General features: G+C 46.8%; 1 protein-coding gene across 8 annotated transcripts in view; it reads right to left on the bottom strand.

Moving 5' to 3' along the window:
- The window catches only part of LOC119965109 (histone-lysine N-methyltransferase NSD2-like), a 318910-nt gene that overhangs the window by 147260 nt on the left and 147446 nt on the right, over positions 1 to 24204 (bottom strand). For all 8 annotated transcript variants that reach the window (XR_005460429.1, XM_038795422.1, XM_038795423.1 and 5 more), the window contains 3 exons: positions 21344 to 22880; positions 16320 to 16441; positions 10425 to 10512 (listed from right to left, as the gene is read on the bottom strand). Coding sequence is in view for 7 of the 8 variants with exons in the window: in XM_038795422.1 (XP_038651350.1) it covers positions 10425 to 10512; positions 16320 to 16441; positions 21344 to 22880 (1747 nt within the window). In the remaining variant the exon portion in view is untranslated. The remainder of the gene's footprint in view (positions 1 to 10424; positions 10513 to 16319; positions 16442 to 21343; positions 22881 to 24204) is intronic.

Raw genomic sequence — 24204 nt, 5'->3', positions numbered from 1 at the left:
ATAGCGTCCTGTGTGGGCACGAGCCTGGAGGCGCTGGTAACGGCGCCGCTGCCACTCCCCCCAACGAGGTATACCACGAGCCCGGTGGTGGCGGCTACCCTCAAAATTTGGGGGCAATGGAGACGGCACAGGGGGGAGGTGGGTTCCTGAGTTGGCACAGGGCAGGTGTTAGGAGGTTGAGGAACCTGTTTGTAGACGGGAAGTTTGCGAGCCTGGGTGAGCTGGAAGGGAAGTTCGGGCTCCCCCCAGGGAACACCTTTAGGTACATGCAGGTAAGGGCGTTTGTCAGGCGGCAGAGTTCCCTCTGTTGCTGCCGCGTGGGGTCCAGGACAGGGTGCTCTCGGGGGTGTGGGTTGGAGAGGGGAGGATCTCGGCAATGTACCAAGTGATGCAGGAGGTAGACGAGGCCTCGGTGGAGGAGCTGAAGGGTAAATGGGAAGAGGAGCTGGGTGAGGAGATTGAGGAGGGGACGTGGGCGGACGCCAAGGGTGAAAACCTCCTCTTCTTGCGAGAGGCTTAGCCTCATACAGTTTAAGGTGCTGCATAGGGCTCACATGACCGGGACAAGGATGAGCCGGTTCTTTGGGAGCGAGCACAGGTGTATTAGGTGCTCAGGGAGCCCAGCAAACCATGCCCATATGTTCTGGGCAGCGCTGGGGGAATTTTGGAAGGGCGTAGCAAGGAGGGTGTCGAGGGTGGTGGGATCCAGGGTCAAACCGGGCTGGGGGCTCGCAATATTTGGGGTTGCAGAGGAGCCGGGAGTGCAGGAGGCGAAAGAGGCCGGCATTCTGGCCTTTGCGTCCCTAGTAGCCCAGCAGAGGATTCTTCTTCAGTGGAAGGATGCAAGACCCCCAAGCGTGGAGGCCTGGATCAACGATATGGCGGGGTTTATTAAATTGGAGAGGGTGAAATTTGCCCTAAGGGGATCAGTGCAGGGGTTCTTCAGGAGGTGGCAACCATTCCTGGATTTCCTGGCAGAACGGTAGAAATAAGGCCGGCAGCAGCAGCAACCGGGGGGGGTGTCCCTTTGTTTTGGGATGAAGGGATGTGTATATTTGTTTTTTGCTAATGTTGGGCGTTAATTTATTTCTTCTTTCTTGGATACGGGGGGGGGGTTGTTCTTTCTGTTCTTAGTATTTTCTGTTATTGATATTTTGTGAAAATTTGAATAAAAATTATTTTTTAAAAAAGAAAGATAAGGATCCGACGGAGTGTGGGTCGTATAGGCCCATATCACTTTTAAACGGGGATGAAAAGATATTGGTGAAGGTACTGGCAGGTAGGCTAGAGGAGTGCCTCCCGAAGGTGATAGGTGAAGATCAGACGGGGTTTGTGAGAGGGAGGCAGCTCTTTTCAAACATTAGGAGGGTATTGAACGTGGTTATTGTACCAGCGGAGGGGAAGGAAACATATGTGGTTGTGGCATTGGACGCCGAGAAAGCGTTTGACTGGGTAGAATGGGGGTACTTGATGGCAGTTCTAGAGCGGTTTTGAATTGGACCCAGATTTGTGGAATGGGTAAAGCTATTATACAAGGAGCTGAGGGTCAGTGCCCGCACAAATAACATCAGCTCCGCATATTTTCCTCTCCGTGGGACTATGCATGGATGTCCTATGTCCCCCCCTCCCGCTGCTGTTTGCACTCGCGATTCAGCCATTGGCCATCGCATTAAGAAGTTCGGGGGTATGGAAAGGGATAGTGAGGGCGGGATAGAGCATAGGGTGTCCTTATATGCCAATGACTTGTTATTGTATGTGTCAGAACTGAGTGTGTCAATAGGGGGAATACTGGAGCTGCTTCAGGTGTTTGGGTCTTTCTCGGGGTACAAATTAAATCTGGATGAGTGAATATTTTGTGGTGCCTCGGTCAGGGGTGGGGGCAGGGATGGGGGACTGCTATTCCGTAGGGCAGGGACTGACTTTAGATACCTGGGGGTGCAGGTTGCTCAGGATTGGGGGGGCTCCGTAGGTACAACATTTCAGTTTGGTGGGAAGGGTGAAATCAGATCTGGCCAAATGCCGTTAAAATGAATGTGCTGCCGCGATTCCTATTTATTTTTCAATTCCTGCCGATTTTCCTGCCAACAGCATTTTTTAGAGAGACTGAAGAGACGATTACCTTGTTCATATGGGGAGGGAAGGTGGCCAGAATTAGAAAGGTGCTATTACAGAGAGGAAGGCAGGCAGGGGATTTGGGTCTTCCGAACCTGATGTATTATTACTGGGCGGCGAATGTGGAGAAGGTACGGAGCCTGGTCAGAGGGGTTGACTCCCAATGGGTCAGAATGGAGAGGGACTTGGGTCGGGGTTCGGGATTGAAGGTGCTAGCGACAGGGCCGCTCCCGATGGGCCCGGGGAGATAATCAGGGAGTCCGGTAGTAATAGCTTCGTTGAGAATTTGGAGGCAGTTTCGCCAGCACTTCAGGTTGGGGGCAGGGTCAAGGGAAATGCCGATTTGGGGGAACCATAGATTTGAGCCAGGGAAATGGGATGGAAATTTTCAGAGATGGGAGAGGAAAGGAATTCAGAAACTAAAAGATTTGTTTCTTGGAGGTCGGTTTGCGGGATTGATGGAGCTGGAAGCAAAGTGTGGGCTGGAGCAGGAGGAAATAATTAGATACATGCAAGGGGGGGGGGGTAAGCAATTCCAAATAATTAAATTGTTTTAGATGAGGAAGGCGGTAGCAGATCAGGGAGGTAGGGACGTGATACTTACGGGGACACTGGAAGGCACATCAGTGGTGTTGGCAAATGTTTACACTCCAAACTGGAACAACGTGGCATTTATGGAGATATTGGTTAGTCGCTATACCAGACATGATTATGCATCAGTTGATCTTGGCTGGGGGACTTGAACTGCGCTTTGAATCCCAAGTTAGACCGGTCTAGGCCGAAGTATTTGGCCCCTTCGAGGGTAGCAAAGGTATTGACAGCATTTATAAATGAGATGAGAGGAGCGAATCGACCCGGGGGGCGGGGGGGGTTTAATACAAATGGGAGGTTTGCCATCGGTTCTGTGGGAGGTCCAGAAGGCAGTGGTGAGAGGGGAGATAATCCTGCATAAGGCGTAGATAGATAGGAAGGCAAGGGAGGAACACCAAAGGTTGGTGGATGAGATCCTGGAGGTCGATGGTTGGTACTCAAGGGATCCCATCCACAGTTCCTGGCTAGGAGGAAGAAGCTGAAGATGCAGTTTGATTTATTGTCCACAGTTAAGTCGGTGCGCCAGTTGCGGCACTCGAGGGGGGCAATGTATGAGCATGGGGAGACGGGCAGTTGTCTTTTGGCTTGCCTGTTGAGGCGGCAAGTGGCCTCCCGAGAGATTGTTCAGGTTTGGAACTCGGGTGGTGGGTTGGTGTTCGCAACAGACAAAGTTAATGGGGTGTTTGAGGCGTTATATAAGAATCGTTATAGGTCGGAGCGGATATGGTGGAGTTTTTTGGAAGACTTGGAGTGTGGTGGAGGAGTAGAACATAGAACATTACAGCACAGTACAGGCCCTTCAGCCCTTGATGTTGCGCCAACCTGTGAAACCACTCTAAAGCCCACCTACACTATTCCCTTATCATCCATATGTTTATCCAATGACCATTTAAATGCCCTTACTTGTGCCTTGTAGATGGTGAACAGGCTTTGGGGAGGTCAGGAGGGGAGTTCCTCGCCGTAGGATTCCTAGCCTTTAACCTGCCCAGGTAGCCACAGTATTTATATGGCTAGTCCAAATAAATAGCCTACAGATCCGCTCTGTCTCTCTCTTAGCATTCTCTAAAGATTTATTGAGGTACCCAGTGCTGGTTCATGATGAGCAGCAACCCCACTTGCCCTATTCCACTCTGTCAATCTTACCACTGTCTGGTGACCTAATTTAACCAGTCTCTTTGTCCAACTCACCCTTCTGACTGTTGACACTGTGGACTCTGCCAGCAGATCAGATCTCATCACACCTCTTGTGCATTTCTAACCTCACACTTGTCCACATTAAACTCCATCTGTTCACTTGCGAACAAGGCTCTTGGATACATAGCAACATTGCAATTTGGAGCAGGACATCCTCAGCCCTTCAAGCCTGCTCTGCCATTCAACAAAATCATGGAGACCTAATTGCGATCCGAGCTCCACTTTCCTAGTATTGGGAAGGGTTGGAAGAGCCTTTGGGTGCGGAGGAGGTCAGACAGCTATGGGGCAAATGTAGACTGGTAAGGCGCCAGGAGCCTGAAAGGCTTTTATAAAAGATTTGCAGGACGGTTGGTACCATTACTGGTGGAGATGTTCGTAGACTCAGTAGCAGGGGGTTCTCTTCCAGAGACGTTAATGCAAGCACGCAGTTAGTTTATCTTAAAAAAGGCGAAGGACTCAGTGGAGTGTGTGTCATAGAACATAGAACAGTACAGCACAGAACAGGCCCTTCGGCCCTCGATGTTGTGCCGAGCAATGATCACCCTACTCAAACCCACGTCTCCACCCTATACCCGTAACCCAAACAACCCCCCCTTAACCTTACTTTTTAGGACACTACGGGCAATTTATCATGGCCAATCCACCTAACCCGCACGTCTTTGGACTGTGGGAGGAAACCGGAGCACCCGGAGGAAACCCACGCACACACGGGGAGGACGTGCAGACTCCGCACAGACAGTCGTACTGCTTGAGTTCCCTATTAAATGTAGATGCCAAGATTTCGGCCACGGTATTTGCGGGGAGGCTGAAGCAGTGACTCCCGCAAGTTATTGGGGAGGATCAGAGACAGGTTTTGCCAAGGGCTGGAGATTGTCATCTATTGTGCAGTGGGTGTTAAATGTGGTATTGTCCCTGGTGGAGGGGATGGAGAAGAAGGTCATTATTGCACTGGATGCTGAGAAGGCCTATGACAGGGTAGAATAGGGGTATTTGTTTGCGGTACTGGAAAAGTTTGGGATAGGGTCTAAACTTGTGTTGTGGGTTATACAAGGAAATATAAGACCAGCGTCTGCAGAAAAAAAATGTGAGTTTGGTGTATTGTGAATTTGGGGTATTTTTAGTTGAACAGGGGTCCGAGACATGGCTGCAATGCAGGTATCCAGGGGTTCAGGTCACTTGGGATTGCTCCCGGCTCCACAGGTTTATCTACTCGAGCTTCGTGGGAAGGGTCAAGATCAACATGCAACAGTGGGACAGTCTTTGGCAGACAGAACACAGTCGGTCAAGATGAATATTTTACCAAGGTGTCTGTTCCTGTTCAGTGTTTGCCGTTTTTCTACCCAAGTCCTTTTTTTGGGGGGGTGGGGGGAAGAGTCAAGAAATTGATTTTGTCCTTTATTTGGGTGGGCAAAGTGGCGAGGAATAGCAAGACAATCCTTCAGAGGGACCGGCAGTCAGAAGGCTTGGCATTGTTGAACTTGATATACTATTACTGGGCGGCGAATTCGGAGAGGGTGATGTGGGAAGCTGGAGGCTGCATGGGTACAGATGGAACCGCAATATGTAGGGCGTCAGGACTGAAGGCACTAGTGACGGCCTCGCTCCACTTCTCACCGGTGAAATATTCAGCAAATCAGGTGGTTGTCTTCACGCTGAAGATATGGAGACAATGTCGGCAACATTTTTAATTGGAAGCGATATTGAAGCTGGCTCCAATCTGTGCGAACCATGTTTGAACCTGCAAGGTTAGAGCGTGCAGTACACTCCCAGCAATGTGATTACTATAGCCATCGAAGCTGCCCACCTGCAAAGGACTATGGGAATTATGGCCAACCCAGGACTCAGACAGATACACAGCCTATGTGTGTCTAAAACACAGGTAACCAGACCTGACTGAAACCCTCGCTCGTTTACATTTTCATGGCCCATTTCCCAGGACAATAGAACTCCAATCAAGCAATTGGAGCTACAGCCACAAACTGATCGGCGCCTCTCCCTTGCCCTGAAAGCACAACTGCCAAGGTCAATGACCGCTAAGGACCCACCCAGCTACCTCGGCACCGACCCCTTTATTGGCCAAAATCGAAGAGAGTGATCAGAGCCCTGTCGAGCGATTGGGTCCAAGGTTAAGAACTGCCCCATAGAGTGCAAAATCCCAGAGGGATAAAAGCCAGCGCAGGTGTTCTGTCTCTCTTGGATCTGACCTGTGCCACTCAATTGCAGCAGGAACAGCCAGTTAAGTTCAAGATCAACGATTGCTACCCGACGGATGAGCCCAGCAGACACAGAGCCACTTTCTTCGAACCAGCCAAGTGAAATCCAGATAAAGGCCTTTATCCATTTGCACAGTGCCGGTCGCCCTGAAGTTAAGTATAGCTATTGTAGCTGATAGGTGTAGTTTAACTCATACAGTAGTCCCCCTTTATAACGCGGGTGTTGGGGTCCAAGACAGCCACCCGCGTTGTAACCGAGCCGCAGATATCCATGATGGGGGTTTTAAATTTATTTAAAAATCTATGCATGCGCTTCCCATTGTGAGTCTACGGGGGGACGGGGGGGCGGGGGGGAGAGGTCAGACCCCCGTAGACTCACAATGGGAAGCGCTAGCATAGATTTTTAAATAAATTTAAAACCCCCATCGTGGATCCAATTAAAATTTCAGCGGCCGGCTCACTTTGATCAGGAGAGGGAAGCTGCTCTCACTGAAATCAGCCGACCGCTGAAATTGACACTGCCCGCTGCTCTCTCCCTCCAATCCAACTTTTAAGTTTTAATGTTTCTGATTGGAGGGAGAGAGCAGCCGGCAGTGTCAATTTCTTTTTTTCCCTCCGGCTTGCCCCCTCTCCCCCTCTCCCCCACACCCTCCTGCTCTCCCCCACAGCGTCCAGCTCGCCCCCTGTCCCCCCACACCCTCCGGCTCGCCCCCTCCCCACACCCTCCGGCTCGCCCCCTCCCCCCCCTCTCCTCCCCCGTCCCCCAACACCCGCAGGGCCCCCCTCTCTCCCCCAACACCCGCAGGGCCCTCCTCTCTCCCCCAACACCCCCAGGGGGGTCTCCCCCACACCCGCCCACCTCCTCTCCCCCCCCAACAACCCCGCCCCCCCTCTTCTCCCCCCCCCAACACCCGCCCCCCCTCTTCTCCCCCCCCAACACCCGCCCCCCCTCTTCTCCCCCCCCAACACCCCGCCCCCCTCAACACCCGCCCCCCCCTCTTCTCCCCCTCAACACCCGCCCCCCCCTCTTCTCCCCCCCAACACCCGCCCCCCCTCAACACCCGCCCCCCCTCTTCTCCCCCCCAACACCCGCCCCCCCTCTTCTCCCCCCCAACACCCCGCCCCCCCTCTTCTCCCCCCCAACACCCCGCCCCCCTCTTCTCCCCCCCCCACACCCGCCCCCCTCTTCTCCCCCCCCCACCCCCCCCCCCTCTTCTCCCCCCCCCACACCCGCCCCCCCTCTTCTCCCCCCCCACACCCGCCCCCCTCTTCTCCCCCCCCACACCCGCCCCCCCTCTTCTCCCCCCCCCCCCTCTTCTCCCCCCCCACACCCGCCCCCCCTCTTCTCCCCCCCCCACACCCGCCCCCCCTCTTCTCCCCCCCCACACCCGCCCCCCCTCTTCTCCCCCCCCCCCAACACCCGCCCCCCCTTTACAACCCGCCCCCCCTCTTCCCCCCCCCCCCCCCAACACCCGCCCCCCCTCTTCCCCCCCCCCCCCCCCCCAAACATCCGCCCCCCCCCCCCCTCGGCAGTGTCAATTTCAGCGGCCGGCTGATTGTTTCAGAGAGAGAGCAGCTTCCCTCTCTGGATCAAAGTGAGCCGGCCGCTGAAATTGACACTGTCGGCTGCTCTCTCCCTCCAATCCAACTTTTAAGTTTTAATGTTTCTGATTGGAGGGAGAGAGCAGCGGGCAGTGTCAATTTCAGCGGCCGGCTCACTTTGATACAGAGAGGGAAGCTGCTCTCTCACTGAAGCAATCAGCCGGCCGCTGAAATTGACAGAACTGACAGTTGGGGTCCATCAGCCCCCCCCCCCCCGCGGTATATCGCGAACCGCGGTATTGCGGAGCGCGGTATAACGGGGGACTACTGTAGTAGATATTGTGTTTGCATGTTGAGATAACTCTTGTGTATGTAAATAAACCATCTTTGGAACTAACTAACTGGTTGTGTGGTCATTTGATCAATATAAGGGAAAGGCTTGTGGTTCACCAAGATAAATAAATAGAGCAACACTACCTGCTTTTTATTTCTACGTTTTACGCATATGGCCTCATTTGAGGAGCCTTTGAAGATAATATCCCTCCACGTCTCTCCTTGCTGCAGTAATTTATTAATTGATCCAATACTGTGACACCCATCTCTTCATTTTACCCCTTCCTCCACACAGTGGCACAGTGGTTAGCACTGCTGCCTCAAAGCTCCAGGGTCCCGGGTTCAATTCTGTCCTCGGATTATTGTCTGTGAGGTGTTTGCACTTTCTCCCCCTTGTCTGCATGGGTTTCCTCCCACAATTCAAAGATGTGCACGTTAGGTGGATAGGCCATGCTAAATTGCCCCTTAGTGTCCAAAAAGGTTAGATACTTACGGGATAGGATGGAGGCGTGGGTTTAAGTAGGGTGCTCCAAGGGTCTGTGCAGACTTGATGGGCTGAAGGGCCTCCTTTTGCACTGCAAATTCTATGATTCTATTTCGCCGGAGGATTCTATACCCCAGGGCACCGAGCTGCCAGTCCTGCCCCTCCCTCGACCATGTCTCTGTGATAGCAATAATATCATATTGCCATTTGTTGATCAACACCCTCAACCCATCTGCCTTATTCGCAAGACTCTTTGCATTAAAATAAATGCCATCCAGCCTTGCCATACTGTTCCCCTGTGCCTTAACTTGTCAATAATCACTCTGCCTTTGAGACTGGCTTAAGTTTTCTTTTTTATTTGGCTGTGCATCTCCCACTACTCTACCTCCACTCCATACCCCATTTCATTGACCATGAGCTCCTGATTGATCATTATTATGTCACATCTGAGATTGGAGGACAGAGCTACTTTGGGTCCCTCATCTCATTTACATCTCATCATTAAATGCAGAACTCCAGATGTCCGAGATGCCACCTTGGTCACCTCAATGTGTGTGCCAGTGTCTCAGGAACAAAGTTCAACGGCCACCATGCAAGTAGGGCAAGAAAATATGTATACCGTTACATCTCCCATCAGTTTCATATTCAGGGCTTCACTTTCTTGGGACTTCAGTCATTCTAGTCTTCAATGTTTCATTTCAGAGAGAAGGCAAAAGGGCAAAAGGATGCAGGGCTCAATGCTTTGTCAGTGTCCTAATGCAATGGCAGAGGTGAAGGACGGAGTGGTAACAATGAGTGCAGCTCCAGCAGGAGGCCCTACCTGAGGGACAATGATCAATGGAAGCCAGATCAAGGGCAGGAGGGTCACAAAGAGAGATCCAGATAACTAGAGGTGACTAGCCAAACATAGGCAATGCGAGGCACATTTGCGCTTATTCCAAGATGTAGTACATCACATGTGACACATTCTATGTGAAGACCTGATGAGCAGTGCGTTTGGAGGCTATCCCTTACCAATCGTATTGAATGTGACTATAGCGCTCAATTTCTTTGCCTCTGGGTCTTTCCAGTGATCAACAGGCGACCTGTGCGGCACATCTCAAAGTCCGCAATACAGTGATACATAAAGGAGGTCATAAATGCTCTTTAGGGGAAGGCCCATCATTATATCTGTTTGCTTTGGACAAAAGCAGCTCGGCTGAGAGATTCACCAGCTTCACCACCATCTCACGTTTCCCAAGAGTGCAGAGTGCAACAGACTGCACCCATGTTGTTATATGGGCTACATCCTTGGCAGCAGCCCCTAATGTTGATAAATTGTAAGGGCTACCATTCCATCACTGTACAGCTGGTGTGAGAGTATCAGAAACACACGGTGCACAGTATGCCGGGAGTTGCCATCATTTCTACATCCTGAGTCAGTCCCAGGTGCCTAAGATTTTTGAGGGGTTGATGTGCCTGCAGGGATGGTTGCTTGAGGATAAACACTGGCCAATGACACCAATGCTTCGGCCTTAAAAAATGTTCAGAAGAGAGGTGCAATGCTGCTTAAAGCTCTACAAGATCTCTTATAGAACAGGCCATAGGGCAGCTGCTTGGACCGCTCAGTTGGCTCACTACAATACAATTCTAATGGGGTTTCACACATCATTGTGGCGTGTCGTGGCGTTCACAATCTGGCAATGCAAAGATGTGATCCTTTGCAAGGTCTGAACTAGAGGAGGATGAGAGCTCATTGAAGGGTGAAGACCTGGAGGCCTAGAAAACTCAGGAAGCTGCTGAGGGTCAGTATGAGCGTGATTACACCATGGAATGAAGAAAGAACAGACCAAAGGCCTGTGCTAGTAGAATAAAATGTTAAAACTTTTGTTGTACTCAAAAATAACTTTTTAATTCTTGGAAGCCTCTGCACCTCAATTATTACTGCTAAATGCAATGAGATTACTACAGCTTACCTGAATAGGACTTGACAGATTGTGACACGGGACCAATTACTGTACTTTGACGCTTCTTTACACATCTGGCTTCAGACTGTAGGGAGGACTGTAAAGAGAAAAATGCCAATTCAGCCTCATAGAACTTATTAACACCAGCAAATTTCAACGGTAAGTAATCAATTATAGAAATCTTCAAACCAGCCTCAAGTCAGCATCAGTTTACACCTCCTGGAGGGCGAAAGTTCCCATCTAACCAAGAGACAAGCCTCATATATCCAAAAGGATCTTCCACTTGGATAATAGACTGAGGCAACTCTCATGCATCCACACAACTTGGATCGAACTTAAGAGACTTGAAGCAACTGACTTTACATAGAATTTACAGAGAATTTACAGTGCAGAAGGAGGCCATTCGGCCCATCGAGTCTGCACCAGCTCTTGGAAAGAGCACCCTACCCAAGGTTGACACCTCCCCCTATCCCCGTAACCCCACCCAGCACTAAGGGCAATTTTGGACACTAAGGGCAATTTATCATGGCCAATCCACCTAACCTGCACATCTTTGGACTGTGGGAGGAAACCGGAGCACCCGGAGGAAACCCACGCACACACGGGGAGGATGTGCAGACTCCGCACAGATAGTGGCCCAAGCCGGAATCGAACCTGGGACCCTGGAGCTGTGAAGCGATTGTGCTACCTACAATGCTACCGTGTTGCCGACTTGGACCAGATGTCATCCTCTTGATTCTATATACAAAGCTTGAGTCAAAGCTATTGGGTAGCGATATAGTGCAATTTATAGTCCAAATTGAAAGGACCAGTGCATTCCTGCAGGGTGAAAGAGGAACCTAGGAGTGTCCATTCATTAATAGGATTAGAGAATACTTGGCTACATTGATAGGAATCGCCGGAGGAATCCAATAGGACTGGGTCAGAGATTGTTAAGACAAAGGTATGGTACATTTTAATTATCCAATTCTACCAAGACCAAATTATCAAAGTAAGAGAAAAGGCAGGAATGGATCTGGGCTACAAGAGTAAAATTTGACATCTGTTAAGACTGGGGCAACCGATTAATTAAGAAGACTGTGGGGAATGGTCTCAGTGAGACATGAAGCACCATTTTGCCTCAGTATTTGATGCTGTGCGCTGAGTCTAACTTTTGATAAGTAAATGGTAAATTCTTCAATGAGTTAATTGATGCAGTCTTTACTTTTGCAATTCCACATATCAGTTATTCATCTTCTAATTTCAAGGATTAGTTGGTACAATCATAACTTGGTAGAGATGATGAGCCTCTGGAGTCGGCCATACGTCAGAAAATGCTGAATTTCCACAGGATGCACAGGGACATCTGGTAGAGATCCTCGAGGGTCTACGTGCCATGGTCTCCATCATGGAGGAGTCCTTGTGGAGCGTGAGCGCTGTTGGGACCCTGAACTCCGGGCACACAGCCTCATCCATTGAGATTGGCAACTCTCAGAGAGGCAGCTCCAGGAGCTCAGTAATGTGCTACTGGGGTTGCGCATGGACCTGCAAACCCCCAGAGTCACACTGACCTCAGGAGATCAATGCCTCTGTGGGAGAAGGAGGTGCTAACCAGTGTCTCCCATGGTTGCCCATTCTTAATCGGTGAGCAGGAAGATGAGGATTCACCTCAGAATGGTGGGCGAGATGGTCGCCATTTTTGTGGATTCCTCTCGGAGCACCAGCTCCTCCATCCCAGGAGTTGCGGCAACTGAGGATTGCCTGGCCATGTCGTCGAGTGAACCTCCCATCGATGCCTGCTCAGGCCCCGACGATCAGAGGATGACTGCCACGGTCAGCTATGCTACCAGGGCAACTGGAACAGCAACTTGCCGCTAATGCCAACTGTCAGTGGGGGGGGGGGGGATGAGTGTTATGTGCCTGGGATGATGATATTGCCCACTAGGGCTGCTGAAAAAAAGGTCCTGTAAGCTTATATGAAGAAAAGTTGGTGTCCCTGCTCTCCTGGAGGTTCCGCATAGCTTCCTCACCCTCCTCTCCCTCTGGGCTCCTCACATCAGCATTGGAGCCCCCGTCTGTATCCACATCTGCAGCTACAGCCACTGCTTCATCGTCCTGCTCAAGAGGCTTCCCCTTGGAGAGAATGAAATTGCGAAGAGCGCAGCAGACTATCACCATGAGCGACAATTGCTTGGGCAGTTACTGTAGGGCACCCCCCCCCCCCGGATCAGTCAAGGTATCTGAATCTTATCTTCAGCAGGCTGATGGTCCTTTCCACCACTGCCCTTGTGGATACATGGCAGTGGTTGTATCTCTCCTCTACGTCAGTTGTTGGGCCTCTGAAAGGCGACATCCACCAACTTTTCAGTGGGAACTCTTGTCACAGATCAACCACCCATCTAGACAAGCTGAAGCAGTGAAGAGCCAGGAACCTACATGTGATGCAGAATGTTTGAATCATGGAAATTGCTAGGTTACCTAACGCACACCTGTAGGATCTGGGCTGTGTGGCCACACACAACCTGTACGTTCATCGAATGAGCGCTCTTCCTGTTCACAAAAGCTCCTGGCTAGCCAGGTGGAGCCCCGATGACTACATAGATATAATCAATCGCTTACAATATGTGGGGGAACCCACATGAAACCTCTTGCCAGCACAACCTTACTGATCTGGTCTGTCCTGAAATGGATGAATCTGCTCACATGACTGAACAGTGCGTCAGTTGCCAGCTTAACACAGCTGTGTGCAGCTGACTGTGATACTCCACATAAATCACCCATAATGCCCTGGAATGATCCAGATCCAAAAACATTTAGTGCCATTGTTACCATCAGAGCAACAGGCATTGGCTGTCCTGCCTTACAATTAGAGGCCATCTTAAATCCCATTATCTGGCAGATGCTCGTGATTGCTTCTTTTCATGGCCGGAGCCTCCTGTAGCACAAGGTAGTTGGACCACTGCCTATACACCCTAACAGCTGGGTTTTCTCCAGGGGCGGTCTTTGTGCCCTCCTTGATAGCCCTGACCTGACCATCCTGTGCATGGACCTCTGCCAGGGGGAGGAGGGAGCTCACCCAGGCACAGACCTCTGGAACAGAAAACTGTTCCAGACTCTGATGAAGTCAACACACAAGAGACTCTAACCACACCACCGCACCTCACCCCTACAAATGCCTAATTACTCAGCCATTGTCACCAGCAGGGGCTTTTTATCCTGCACTTGAATTTAAACATTAATTTTCTGGTTGCCTGTGCAACAAGCTTAATATCGCACAGGCAATGTTAAATTCCATTCGATTGAAGTTTTAATCCCCTAAATCACTCTGATAATCGTCAGGTGGCACGCCTGATCTGCACGTGCACGCCCCTAGCGAAATATCGTACGAGTGCACAATGACGTCGGGATGTGCACCTGACATCTTCACATACTATTTAGCAGACATCCGGGGCAAGCATGCACCTGCCTGGGAAACTAAAATTCTACCCCTATAAATTGCAGGTTTTAGTCCACTCCAAGACTTAAACATAAAAATTAAGACTGACACAGTACTGAGCGAATGCTGCATTGCTGGAGCTGCCATCTTTTGGATAAGGCATGAAACTGAAGACTAGTTTGCTACGTCAGGTGGACTTTAAAGATCCAATAGCACTATTTCAAAGAAAAGCAAGGCTGTTTATCCCCAGTCTGCTAATAAAATATTTATTCCTTACTAAATAAATTATCTGGTCTTTATAACATTACTGATTTTGGGAGTTTGCTATGCACAAAATGCTGTGCCTGTGTCCTGCATTTCAACCGTCACTATACTCAATAATGCTCCATTTGAGGTGAAGTGCTTTGAGACGCCCCTATACCATCTCCCCTCCTTGCGTCCTCACATGCCTAATTGATTTGCTCCCACACCTCTTCCCATGCCATCCATCCCCATACACAATTTCCCAACATTTTTGCTTGTAGAATGCTATCATGATAATGCACATGAATAATAGTTTCAACAATGGTATGGCATTAGCTGTGAGTGCATATTCATAGGAAGGCCTTAATGAGATTTACTTCCACAATTTTAAGGTATTTTCATTTGTTTCTACTGTTACGTTGGTTTTCATGAACCCTTTTGTACTTCTCAGCATGGTATCCTCACAACTATCTCATATAGTAGCATCTTTACTTCAGTTGCCGTAAAACAGCAGATTGATTAGTTACTAGACTGTTCTATCAGATGCCTGCAAAGTCATATTTCCTAGCTTTTATATGTAATTTGTTAACCCTCTACCCATCAAATTTAGCAACACTGCCAGCATATTCAAATGCGTTTCCATCTTTTCTCAAGCCTGCAAAGACTGTCTTCCTTCTGCTCCAACACTTCCCTTTACATGTCCACATGGCCCGCCCAAATTCAATCTACTAATTATGGTAATTAGCTGATCACAAACTGAACACTAACACACTTCAGATTTTGGGTGACGTTTGCATCTAAAAGTCTGGGAGTAAACTGTCCTTATCTGAAAATTTACTCTACAAATTTCATCTGGGTGCAATGTACCCGAATGGGGATAGAGTACCGCAGTGCGCGAGATTGGACGGGTGTTTCCTGGCACTCAAGAGCACTGAGAAACACCACACTATCGAATGCCCATTTAAGTAGATTGGGCCTCAGAACTCCCCAACAAGGCCATTTGCCCATTTTCTGCACTGAGGAGCTCCACTCGCCAGAAGTCCTCAGTGCAGGGAGAGCTCAGGACTCCTGTAATGAGATGACCAGAATTGCACACAATACTCCAGTTGTGGTCTTACCAGTGTTTTACACAATTCCAACATTATATCCTTACTTTTATATCACTGCCAATTAAGGAGAGCATTCCATATGCTTTATTTACAACCTTGTCTACTTGAACTGCTGCATTTAGGGATAAGTGTGCACGCTAAGATCTCTCACTTCATTTACCCCACTCAGTATATGAACATTTATTGTGCACTCCCTATAATTGTTTGAGCACCCCAAATGCATGATCTCACACTTCTCTGTTACAATCCATCTGCCAATTTATCGCCCATTCCCCAGCCCTTCTATATCATTTTGGAAATTATTGCTATCCTCTACAATACCCACTACTCAGTCAATCTTTGTGTTGTCTGTAAATTTCCCAATTGTGCCCCCACATTCATGTTCAAATCGTTAATATATACGCAAACAATACGGGTCCCAAAACCAAGCCCCATGGAACACCACTTGAAACAACTTTCCATTAGCAAGGGAATTCATCGAACATTACTGTATAATTTATAAAATACAGTATTGTGATGTTGAAGTACACTTGCTTTTCCTACTGTGTGATATGAATTTTGGAAGCAATAACCCTCCATCTAATGGCAAAAATGTACTACAATGATACAATTTAGAACATAGAACATAGAACAGTACAGCACAGAACAGGCCCTTCGGCCCTCGATGTTGTGCCGAGCAATGATCACCCTACTCAAACCCACGTATCTACCCTATACCCGTAACCCAACAACCCCCCCCCCCCCTTAACCTTACTTTTTAGGACACTACGGGCAATTTAGCATGGCCAATCCACCTAACCCGCACATCTTTGGACTGTGGGAGGAAACCGGAGCACCCGGAGAAAACCCACGCACACACGGGGAGGACGTGCAGACTCCGCACAGACAGTGACCCAGCCGGGAACCGAACCTGGGACCCTGGAGCTGTGAAGCATTTATGCTAACCACCATGCTACCGTGCTGCCCTATATTTAAATGATAGGTTTCACATGACCGGAGTTCTCAAAATTCACAGCAAAAACCCTGGGGACCTGTAGAATCTTGCACCACTGCTAAACCTATGTAGCCTTTCCCAATTGTTCAATTTGTGAAATATCTTTTAAAAACTATATGTATATTTTTAAGTCAGGCACATGCCTTTAATGAGCGACGGAGGACTTGTTTGAATTTCTTTTTTGGAATAAAAAGCTGATCAAAATCTTCTGTTGATTCTAACAGCTTCTTAGTTGGTTTTCTTTGACGCTTTCCTTCAGAATTTTCTGTAACAGAGTAAATAGAACACTATTACATAACATTTTTCTATCACCTGGAAACTGAGTGGAACTTAAAACCGACAGTGCAAAATAAACAAATTGATTTAACCGTTCATGGAAGAAGTATTAAAATTTGCATATGTTCCAGCATGCAAAGTTGACATGATTATACCCAACATGCTAGATTCTTGATATTTCATCATCCAAAAATAAAATGGAATGTGGAAGATTTATATAATTGTATTATGAGTTTTGATTTACAATGAAAACAACAGGATAAGTTCAGAGGTGGTGCTCTTGAAATGACACAACTAACCCTAAAGGAGGATCATTCGACACTCCAGGGCTATCGTGTGATTTACCCTCCCATTGAGGGATGTGCCATGCCGGTAATGCAACCTTCCTGACTTTGTAACATCTTAGCTTTGCCGCTTGCAGAGATTGTACATCAAAGATCTCTCTATAAATATAGATCAAGTTGATCTTACTTGCAAAAATATACCTCACATATGATGATGGCTGATTGAACAACCAGAAGAAAAATCTCTGTAACAGGTTTTTCCAACTGTAATCCCTAATATTCACATTTTGCATCCCAAAGAAATGATTATTCAAAGAACATCCAAGGCAAGAGAGCAAACAAAAACATCACCAATATGGATTTTAATGATGCCTGATGCTACTGCAGGATCTAACGGTATAGTAGAAGTGTAAGCTAAACAGCCTCAGTTATGATTGCGGCATTAGCAGACAAAATGTTTCAATTTCCTATTCTAAGTCTTCAAAATAGAAATATTTCTGGAGGTCAACAATATTGTAATCTCCAAATGCTAAAATACCTGCTTTACATACAAACATATCAAATAGGAGCAGAAGTAGGCCATTTGGCTCCTTGAACCTACTCCACCATACAATAAGATAGTTGCTGATCTGTATGTGTTGAGTTCCACATTCCCCATCTACTCGCAGTAAACTTTTTAACAAGAATCTATCTAATTCCGCCTTTAAAATATTAATTGACGATTTAGTTCCCTAATTAACAAATGGCTTGTTTCTGTGCTGAATAACTAGATTGTTCACTAATTAGGGGTTGCCCTTATTGGACAGAGATGAGGAAAACATTTCTCTGAGGGTTGTATGGCTTTGGGGCTCTCTGCCTCAGAAAGCGGTGAAAGCGAGGTCACTTACAAGAGGAAACATCCTTTCAATGTTTCTTATTCTTCCTGCCAAAGTGAACTTCATTCATTCACATATTATACTCCATCTGCCAAAGTTTTGCCCACTCACTTCTAAATTGGTCCTGTCACAGCCATACCATCAACTGGAAACTCTGGGGATGCTAGAAATCTAATTATTTAGCACAGTAGCAAGCTATTGGGTAACCTAGACTGTGGTATTGTTGAAAAAAGAGACATCCTGTTGGAAGTTTTTTTATCTTGCAGTCAGCAGGACAGATTTACAAGAATACCAAATTGCAAACAGAACAATTTATACTGCATGAGAAGAGGGTTCTGGTTGGTTGGCAAGTGGTTCTGGTTAGTAGAGACATTGTCATGAGAACGTACCAGGGAATAGATAACTGCCAAACTTCTGTTTAAATTCAAACCAGGCAGGTCGATATTGACTGGTGAGTCGTATAAACGACTATCCCTTCAGGTGTTCACAATAGGCAACACACTGACCGTAATCAATGAGCCCATGCTTGCAAGACTCAGAACAGAAATGCCCAACATTAGAAGTGCTTCTCTGATTGGACAACTTGCTGGTCAATCCTGATTGTGTTAAGAATCACACTGACAACCAATTTAAGATTATCAGTCGGTTTGCTTCTGGATACTAGATGCTACGTATATTCGAGCACAGGTCCGTCTCCTCTGCAAACAGAAAGAACATGTTCATGCACTGCACCTTTTTCAACTAAGAAAGCACGTGGGGGGGACAGCCATTCCCTGGTTCATTCGCTATGGCAGTGCCTTAACCAATCAAGAGTAGGCCTGCCTGGTCACATGTATTCCAGACCAGGTAAGAATAGCGATTTTCCTTTCCTAAAGGTCATTAGTGAACAAAATGGATTTTTATCACAACAATGGTTTCATGGTCATTTTTGGACTTTATTGCCAGATTTTTTTAAATTAAAAATTCACCATCTGCCATGCTGGGATTTGAACCTCGGTCCCCAGAGCATTAGCCTGTGTCTCTGAAATACTAGTCCAGTGACAATACCACTACACACTGTCTCCTCAGATTTATTTGCTCCCCAATATTTGTCTCAATCATATCTTGTGGGCCAGACCAGGAAATATTGGGAGATTTCCTTTCCTAAAGGGTACAGGGAACCAAATCAATTTTTAGAGAAATTGATGATTGTTTCATGGTCACCAACACTATCCAGATTTAATTAATTGATTTTAAATTCCGCTAGCTGTTATGGTAGTATTTGAACCCATCTGTCAAGAGCATTAGCCTGGGTTTCTACATTACTAATGCAGTGACATTACTACTATGCCACTGCCTCCCCAGATTATTTGTTCCCAATATTTGCCTCAAAACATCTGGAGGTTGTGAGCTCCACTTTCTAACCACTCTGGGCACAGCAATTTCTGCACTTTTCTCTGTTGGATTTATTAGTAATTACCTTGTTTTTTGGACCCAACTTTTGGACTTCACCACAAGTGCAACTGTTCAAGATGGCAGCTCACCATTTGACAAAGGCAATTAGGGATGGGCAATGAATGCTGGCCTAGATAGCGAAGCCCACATGCAGTGAATGAATAAAAGGAACAAGTGGAAATATTCTCTTCACACCCAAACTGTTCATCCAGGTCTCAAGTCTTCTCATTTCCAAACAAAATGCTCCACACTGATGCAATCTTTCCCAATAGCTGTCAGCTGGCAGTTCTGGTATGACCCTTTTAAATTGGCCTCACGCTTTTTCCAGTGCTTATATGCCTTTTTCAATGTATGCCGACCAGAACTGTGGAACTGTGCACAGTATTCTATACAAGTTTAACATAACTTCAGTACTTTTAAATTCCCCAAAAAATTAAAACTATCACCTACAACTTAGAAAATAAGAAACTGAATGAGATGTGAGAGAAAAGCCAGATCAACAAATTGATTTAAAATACTACTAGAGTTTTATTTTTAGAGAATTTTTTTTGCAGTTAAATATTAAAATGAAACCATGCATGCTAATAGCACAGCCACATTATTTCCATCCATATTATCCAATGCAAAAGTGGGGGACATGGAAAGATGGATGACTAATTTTCCAAGTCACACTCGTATAAGGTTCACAAGCACTGCCAACTGCTCTTCATTAAAATTTATTCCAATCTGTAATCTTGGCATAGCTATCAACTACATCAAACTCATTTCATAGAATTCCCTCCCTTGAAATGTCTAGGCAGCACGGTAGCAGTGGTAGCACTGTTGCTTCACAGTGCCAGGGTCCCAGGTTCGATTTGCGGCTTGGGTCACTGTTTGTGTGAAGTCTGCAAGTTCTCCCAATGTCTGCGTGGGTTTCCTGAGTGCTCTGGTTTCCTCCCACAAGTACCGAAAGACATGCTGTTAGGTGAATTGGACATTCTGAATTCTCCCTTTGTATACCCGAAAAGGTGCCGGAATGTGGCGACTAGGGGCTTATCACAGTAACTTCATTGCAGTATTGATGTAAGCCTACTTGTAACAATAAAAGATTATCTCTTACTGTTAAAAAAGTATTTTTGACTCTAGCTATCTCTCACTTCCCCTAAATCTCCCACCATTGTTCAACATCAATTTCTTGCTACCTTTATCAATTTCATGCTATTTTTGTTCCCGAATCCATAAAACAGACATAGATTTTACAGAGCAGAAGGAGACCATTTGGCCAATCAAGTCTGCAACGATCCTAGGAAAGAATACCCCACACCTCTACCCTATCCCCACCAAACCTTTTTGGACACCAAGGGTAATTTAGTGTGGCCAACCCACCTAACCTGCACATCTTTGGACAGTGACCCAAGCCGGGAACCTGGGACCCTGGAGCTGCGAAGCAATTGTGCTAACCACTGTGCTACCGTGCTGACCCCTGCACAAATCTCTGTGCTGAAGTAACCATTACTATGCTTGCCTCCAAGGGGCAGCATCTTCATTACTTTTTCTGTTGGCTATTAAATTTGGGAAATGCACAAAAACTAATCTATAATGTCCTGATGTTAAAGGAAATATTTGTTGTTGGTGATTTGTGAAAACAAAATGAAATTCAAGGGACACAACTGGACATGCAATTTGGGATGGCAACTGTTTGTTTATATTATTTTGTTTTAATTATGCAGACACAATCCTGATGGCAGATGAGTACAATTTCATTTTAACCGGCTTTTTAACCGATTCCGGCTTGGGTCACTGTCTGTGCGGAGTCTGCACATCCTCCCTGTGTGTGCGTGGGTTTCCTCCCACAGTCCAAAGATGTGCAGGTTAGGTGGATTGGCCATGATAAATTGCCCTTAGTGCCCAAAATTCCCCTTAGTGTTAGGTGGGGTTACTGGGTTATGGGGATAGGGTGGAGGTGTTAACCTCGGGTAGGGTGCACTTTCCAAGAGCCAGTGCAGACTCGATGGGCCAAGTGGCCTCCTTCTGCACTGTAAATTCTATGATAATCTATGAACCGGTGACTCTAAAATTTGAGAAATGCACTATAACAATGCCACTAAGGACATGCTGGCAGCTATGGGGAAACAAATGTTTATTTCAAATGAGAGTGTACATTTATAGATCTACATATAAATCTTATATATGCTCTTTTCAAAATATGCAGACCAGAATTGTGGAACTGTTTATGTCTTCCAAGAATATGGTTTTTGGTAAGGTATGAATTAATTTCACTCTAGAACTTGCATGGAATACAATGAAAAATGTTCCTACCAGGCGAAGTGGTCAGTTGTGTAAGCATGGTTTCTGCTTTATCTCCAAGAGCCGGTTGTGGAGTAGGATAAATCTGTCGCGTATTCAGATAGTTTCTATGTTTCCATCTCCTCTTAACAATACTGCTTGTTTTAAACTGCTGTGATCCTACTTGCTGTGTTGAACTTTCTAAGGCTACAGGCAGAGGGACTTCTACTGCTGGTATAGGCTGGTTACATTCTATTGCTGGAGTAGACAGGGTCTCTGTTGCAGGTGAGAACTGGAGCCGTTCCTTTGCAGATAAGAACTGAGACTGATCATCTGTAGTCATGGAGTGGGACAGTTCTGCTACAGGCATGGACTGGCATTGCTCTGCCACATGAATGTACTGGGACCGTTTCCCTGCTAGTATGGGTTGGGATTGTTTCCCTTCTGGTAGGGACTGGGTTTGCTCCTCTGCTGGCATAGACTGGGATTGTTTGCCTGCTGGCATTTTTTGGAATTTCTTCATTGCAGTTGTGGATTGAGAATTTTCTGTTGCACGGATGGTCTGGGTCTTGTGTGTTGCAGGTACTAACTGGTAGCTTTCTGTTGGAGGCGCAAACTGGCATGTCTCCATAGCAAGCATAGACTGTGGCTTTACCACTGTGGGTACAATCTGAGATTTTTCCACTGCAAGCACAGACTGTGGGTTCACCATTGCAAGCATGGACTGAACTATCTCCACTGCAGTCTTGGACTGAGCTTTCTCCAATGCAGGCATGGACTGAGCTTTCTCCAGTGCAGGCATGGACTGAGCTCTCTCCAGTGCAGGCATGGACTGAGCTTTCTCCGCTGTGGTCATGGGCTGGGATTCCTCCACTGCAGCCATGGGCTGGGATTTCGCCACTGGACTAATGGACTGGGATTTCTGCACTGCAACCATTGTCTGGGATTTCTCCAGTGCAACCATGGGCTGGGATTTCTCCACTGCAGCCATGGTCTCGGATTTCTGCACTGGACTCATGGACTGGGATTTCTGCATTGCAACCGTGGATTGGGATTTCTCCATTACAAGTACAGACTGGGATTTCTCCACTGCAGCCATGAACTGAGATTTCTCCACTGCAGATATGGGCTGGAATTTCTCCATTACAAGCACAGACTGGGATTTCTCCACTGTGGCCATGGTCTCAGATTTCTCCACTGAAGGTAGGAACTGAGATCTCTCCATTGCAAATATGGCCTGTGCTTTCTCCAGTGGAGGACCAAACAAACACTGTTTCACTGTAGGCGTGGATATAGTTGGTTTTACTGTAGATGTAGTAAGAGCTAGTTGCGCTACAGGTGAAGAAATACGTTGGACTGCTAAAGGCATAGGCATGGCTTGGCATATTAGAGATCTTGATATGACAGAGTCTATTGTAGCCATAGATGGGGCTATTTCTTGGACAGGAGCTATCTGTGGGCAATTCAAATTCTTTTTGCGTCGCCGCCGTCTCTTTGGTTCAGTACTGCAGCTTCTAGAATCTTGCAATTCTGTTTGATGGGTTTCTTTTTCTAAACCGTCTGTTATGCCCTATGAAATAAAATGCAAATAAATAATTATTGTATTGGTTTAAAATTGCTTACAGCACACAAAGTATAGATTATATTGTGACCAGCAAACATGACATTATTGTTTAATCCTCCAAGTATAACCTCAACTTTTTTCTGAACAGTTCTGAAACCAAGACTGCATTTTGTATTCAACCAGAAGTTATCTCCTTTTCATACTTATAGTTTCTAATTAGAAAGCCAAAATCAATGCTCACTTTTCTCCAACTATCTCATCTCCAGCCTTCCCTATTTCACCATGCTCCTGTAAAATATTCATTCTCTCCGAGTGACAGTGTTCAACCTGGCTTTTACTCCACAGTTTTGGAAGAGTTCAGATTTATGAAGGATGGAAGAGGAGAGTCTGGCCAGAGGAATGTTGGAATAGTCAGGTCTAGATGCAAGAAAGGCTTGAATGAGGATTTCAGCACCAGATAAGCTGAGGCAAGAGTTATGTTTAATGATGTTATGAAACTGCAAGTAGGTGATCTTAAGAGTAGGACAGATCTGTGTCTGGAAGCTCATAATGGGATCAAATGTGACACCATGATTGTGAGCAGTCTGGTCCACCTCAACAGTGGTGTCTCAACAGAAGAGGGATGGAACCAGTGGTTAATTATTAGAGTTCATGGTGGGAACTGAAAACAATGGCTTTAGTCGTCCCAATTTTAGTTGGAGAAGATTTCTAGTCACCCAGCATTGAAGTCAGAGAAGCAGGCTGACAACTTAAAGACTATTCGTTTACTGCAATGTTCCAATGGAGCAAACTGGAGGAACAGCACCTCATCTTCTGATTAGGCACTTTACAGCCTTTTGGACTTAACAACTTTATACCATGAACTCTCTCCTCCATTTTGATTTTTTCCCCCTTACACCATTATTAGCACGTTCATTAGTCTTTAACATGATCATTGACTCTCTCTTTTTCTTGTGACCATGGCATTTTTGAAAATCTCTCCTGAGCTCCCACCTACCCCTGGCCATCCTACTGTCTCCAACTATATACTCCATTACATTTCTGCCCCTTTTCATCTCTGAAGAAGAGTCATACAGATTCAAAATGTTAACTCTATTTCTCTCTCCACAGATGCTGCCAGACCAAAATTGGAGAGATATTGGAGAATGATGGTAGGTTAACCATGTCAAAGACTATGGGCAGTAGGAGAATGATGAGGAGGGAATTATGACTTTCACATCAAATGGAATTTATGATTTTGATATGAGCAGGTTCGGTACTTTGGCAAGGACAGTAATTAGATGGGGATGGGGTGGGTGTTTAACTAGTTCTGGGAAATTGGGCATGGATT

The sequence above is a fragment of the Scyliorhinus canicula genome, chromosome 4, assembly GCF_902713615.1.
Source record: "Scyliorhinus canicula chromosome 4, sScyCan1.1, whole genome shotgun sequence".
NCBI lineage: Eukaryota > Metazoa > Chordata > Chondrichthyes > Carcharhiniformes > Scyliorhinidae > Scyliorhinus > Scyliorhinus canicula.
The sequence above is the reverse complement of the archived record's forward strand: the minus strand, read 5'-3'. Positions and strand labels throughout refer to the sequence as shown.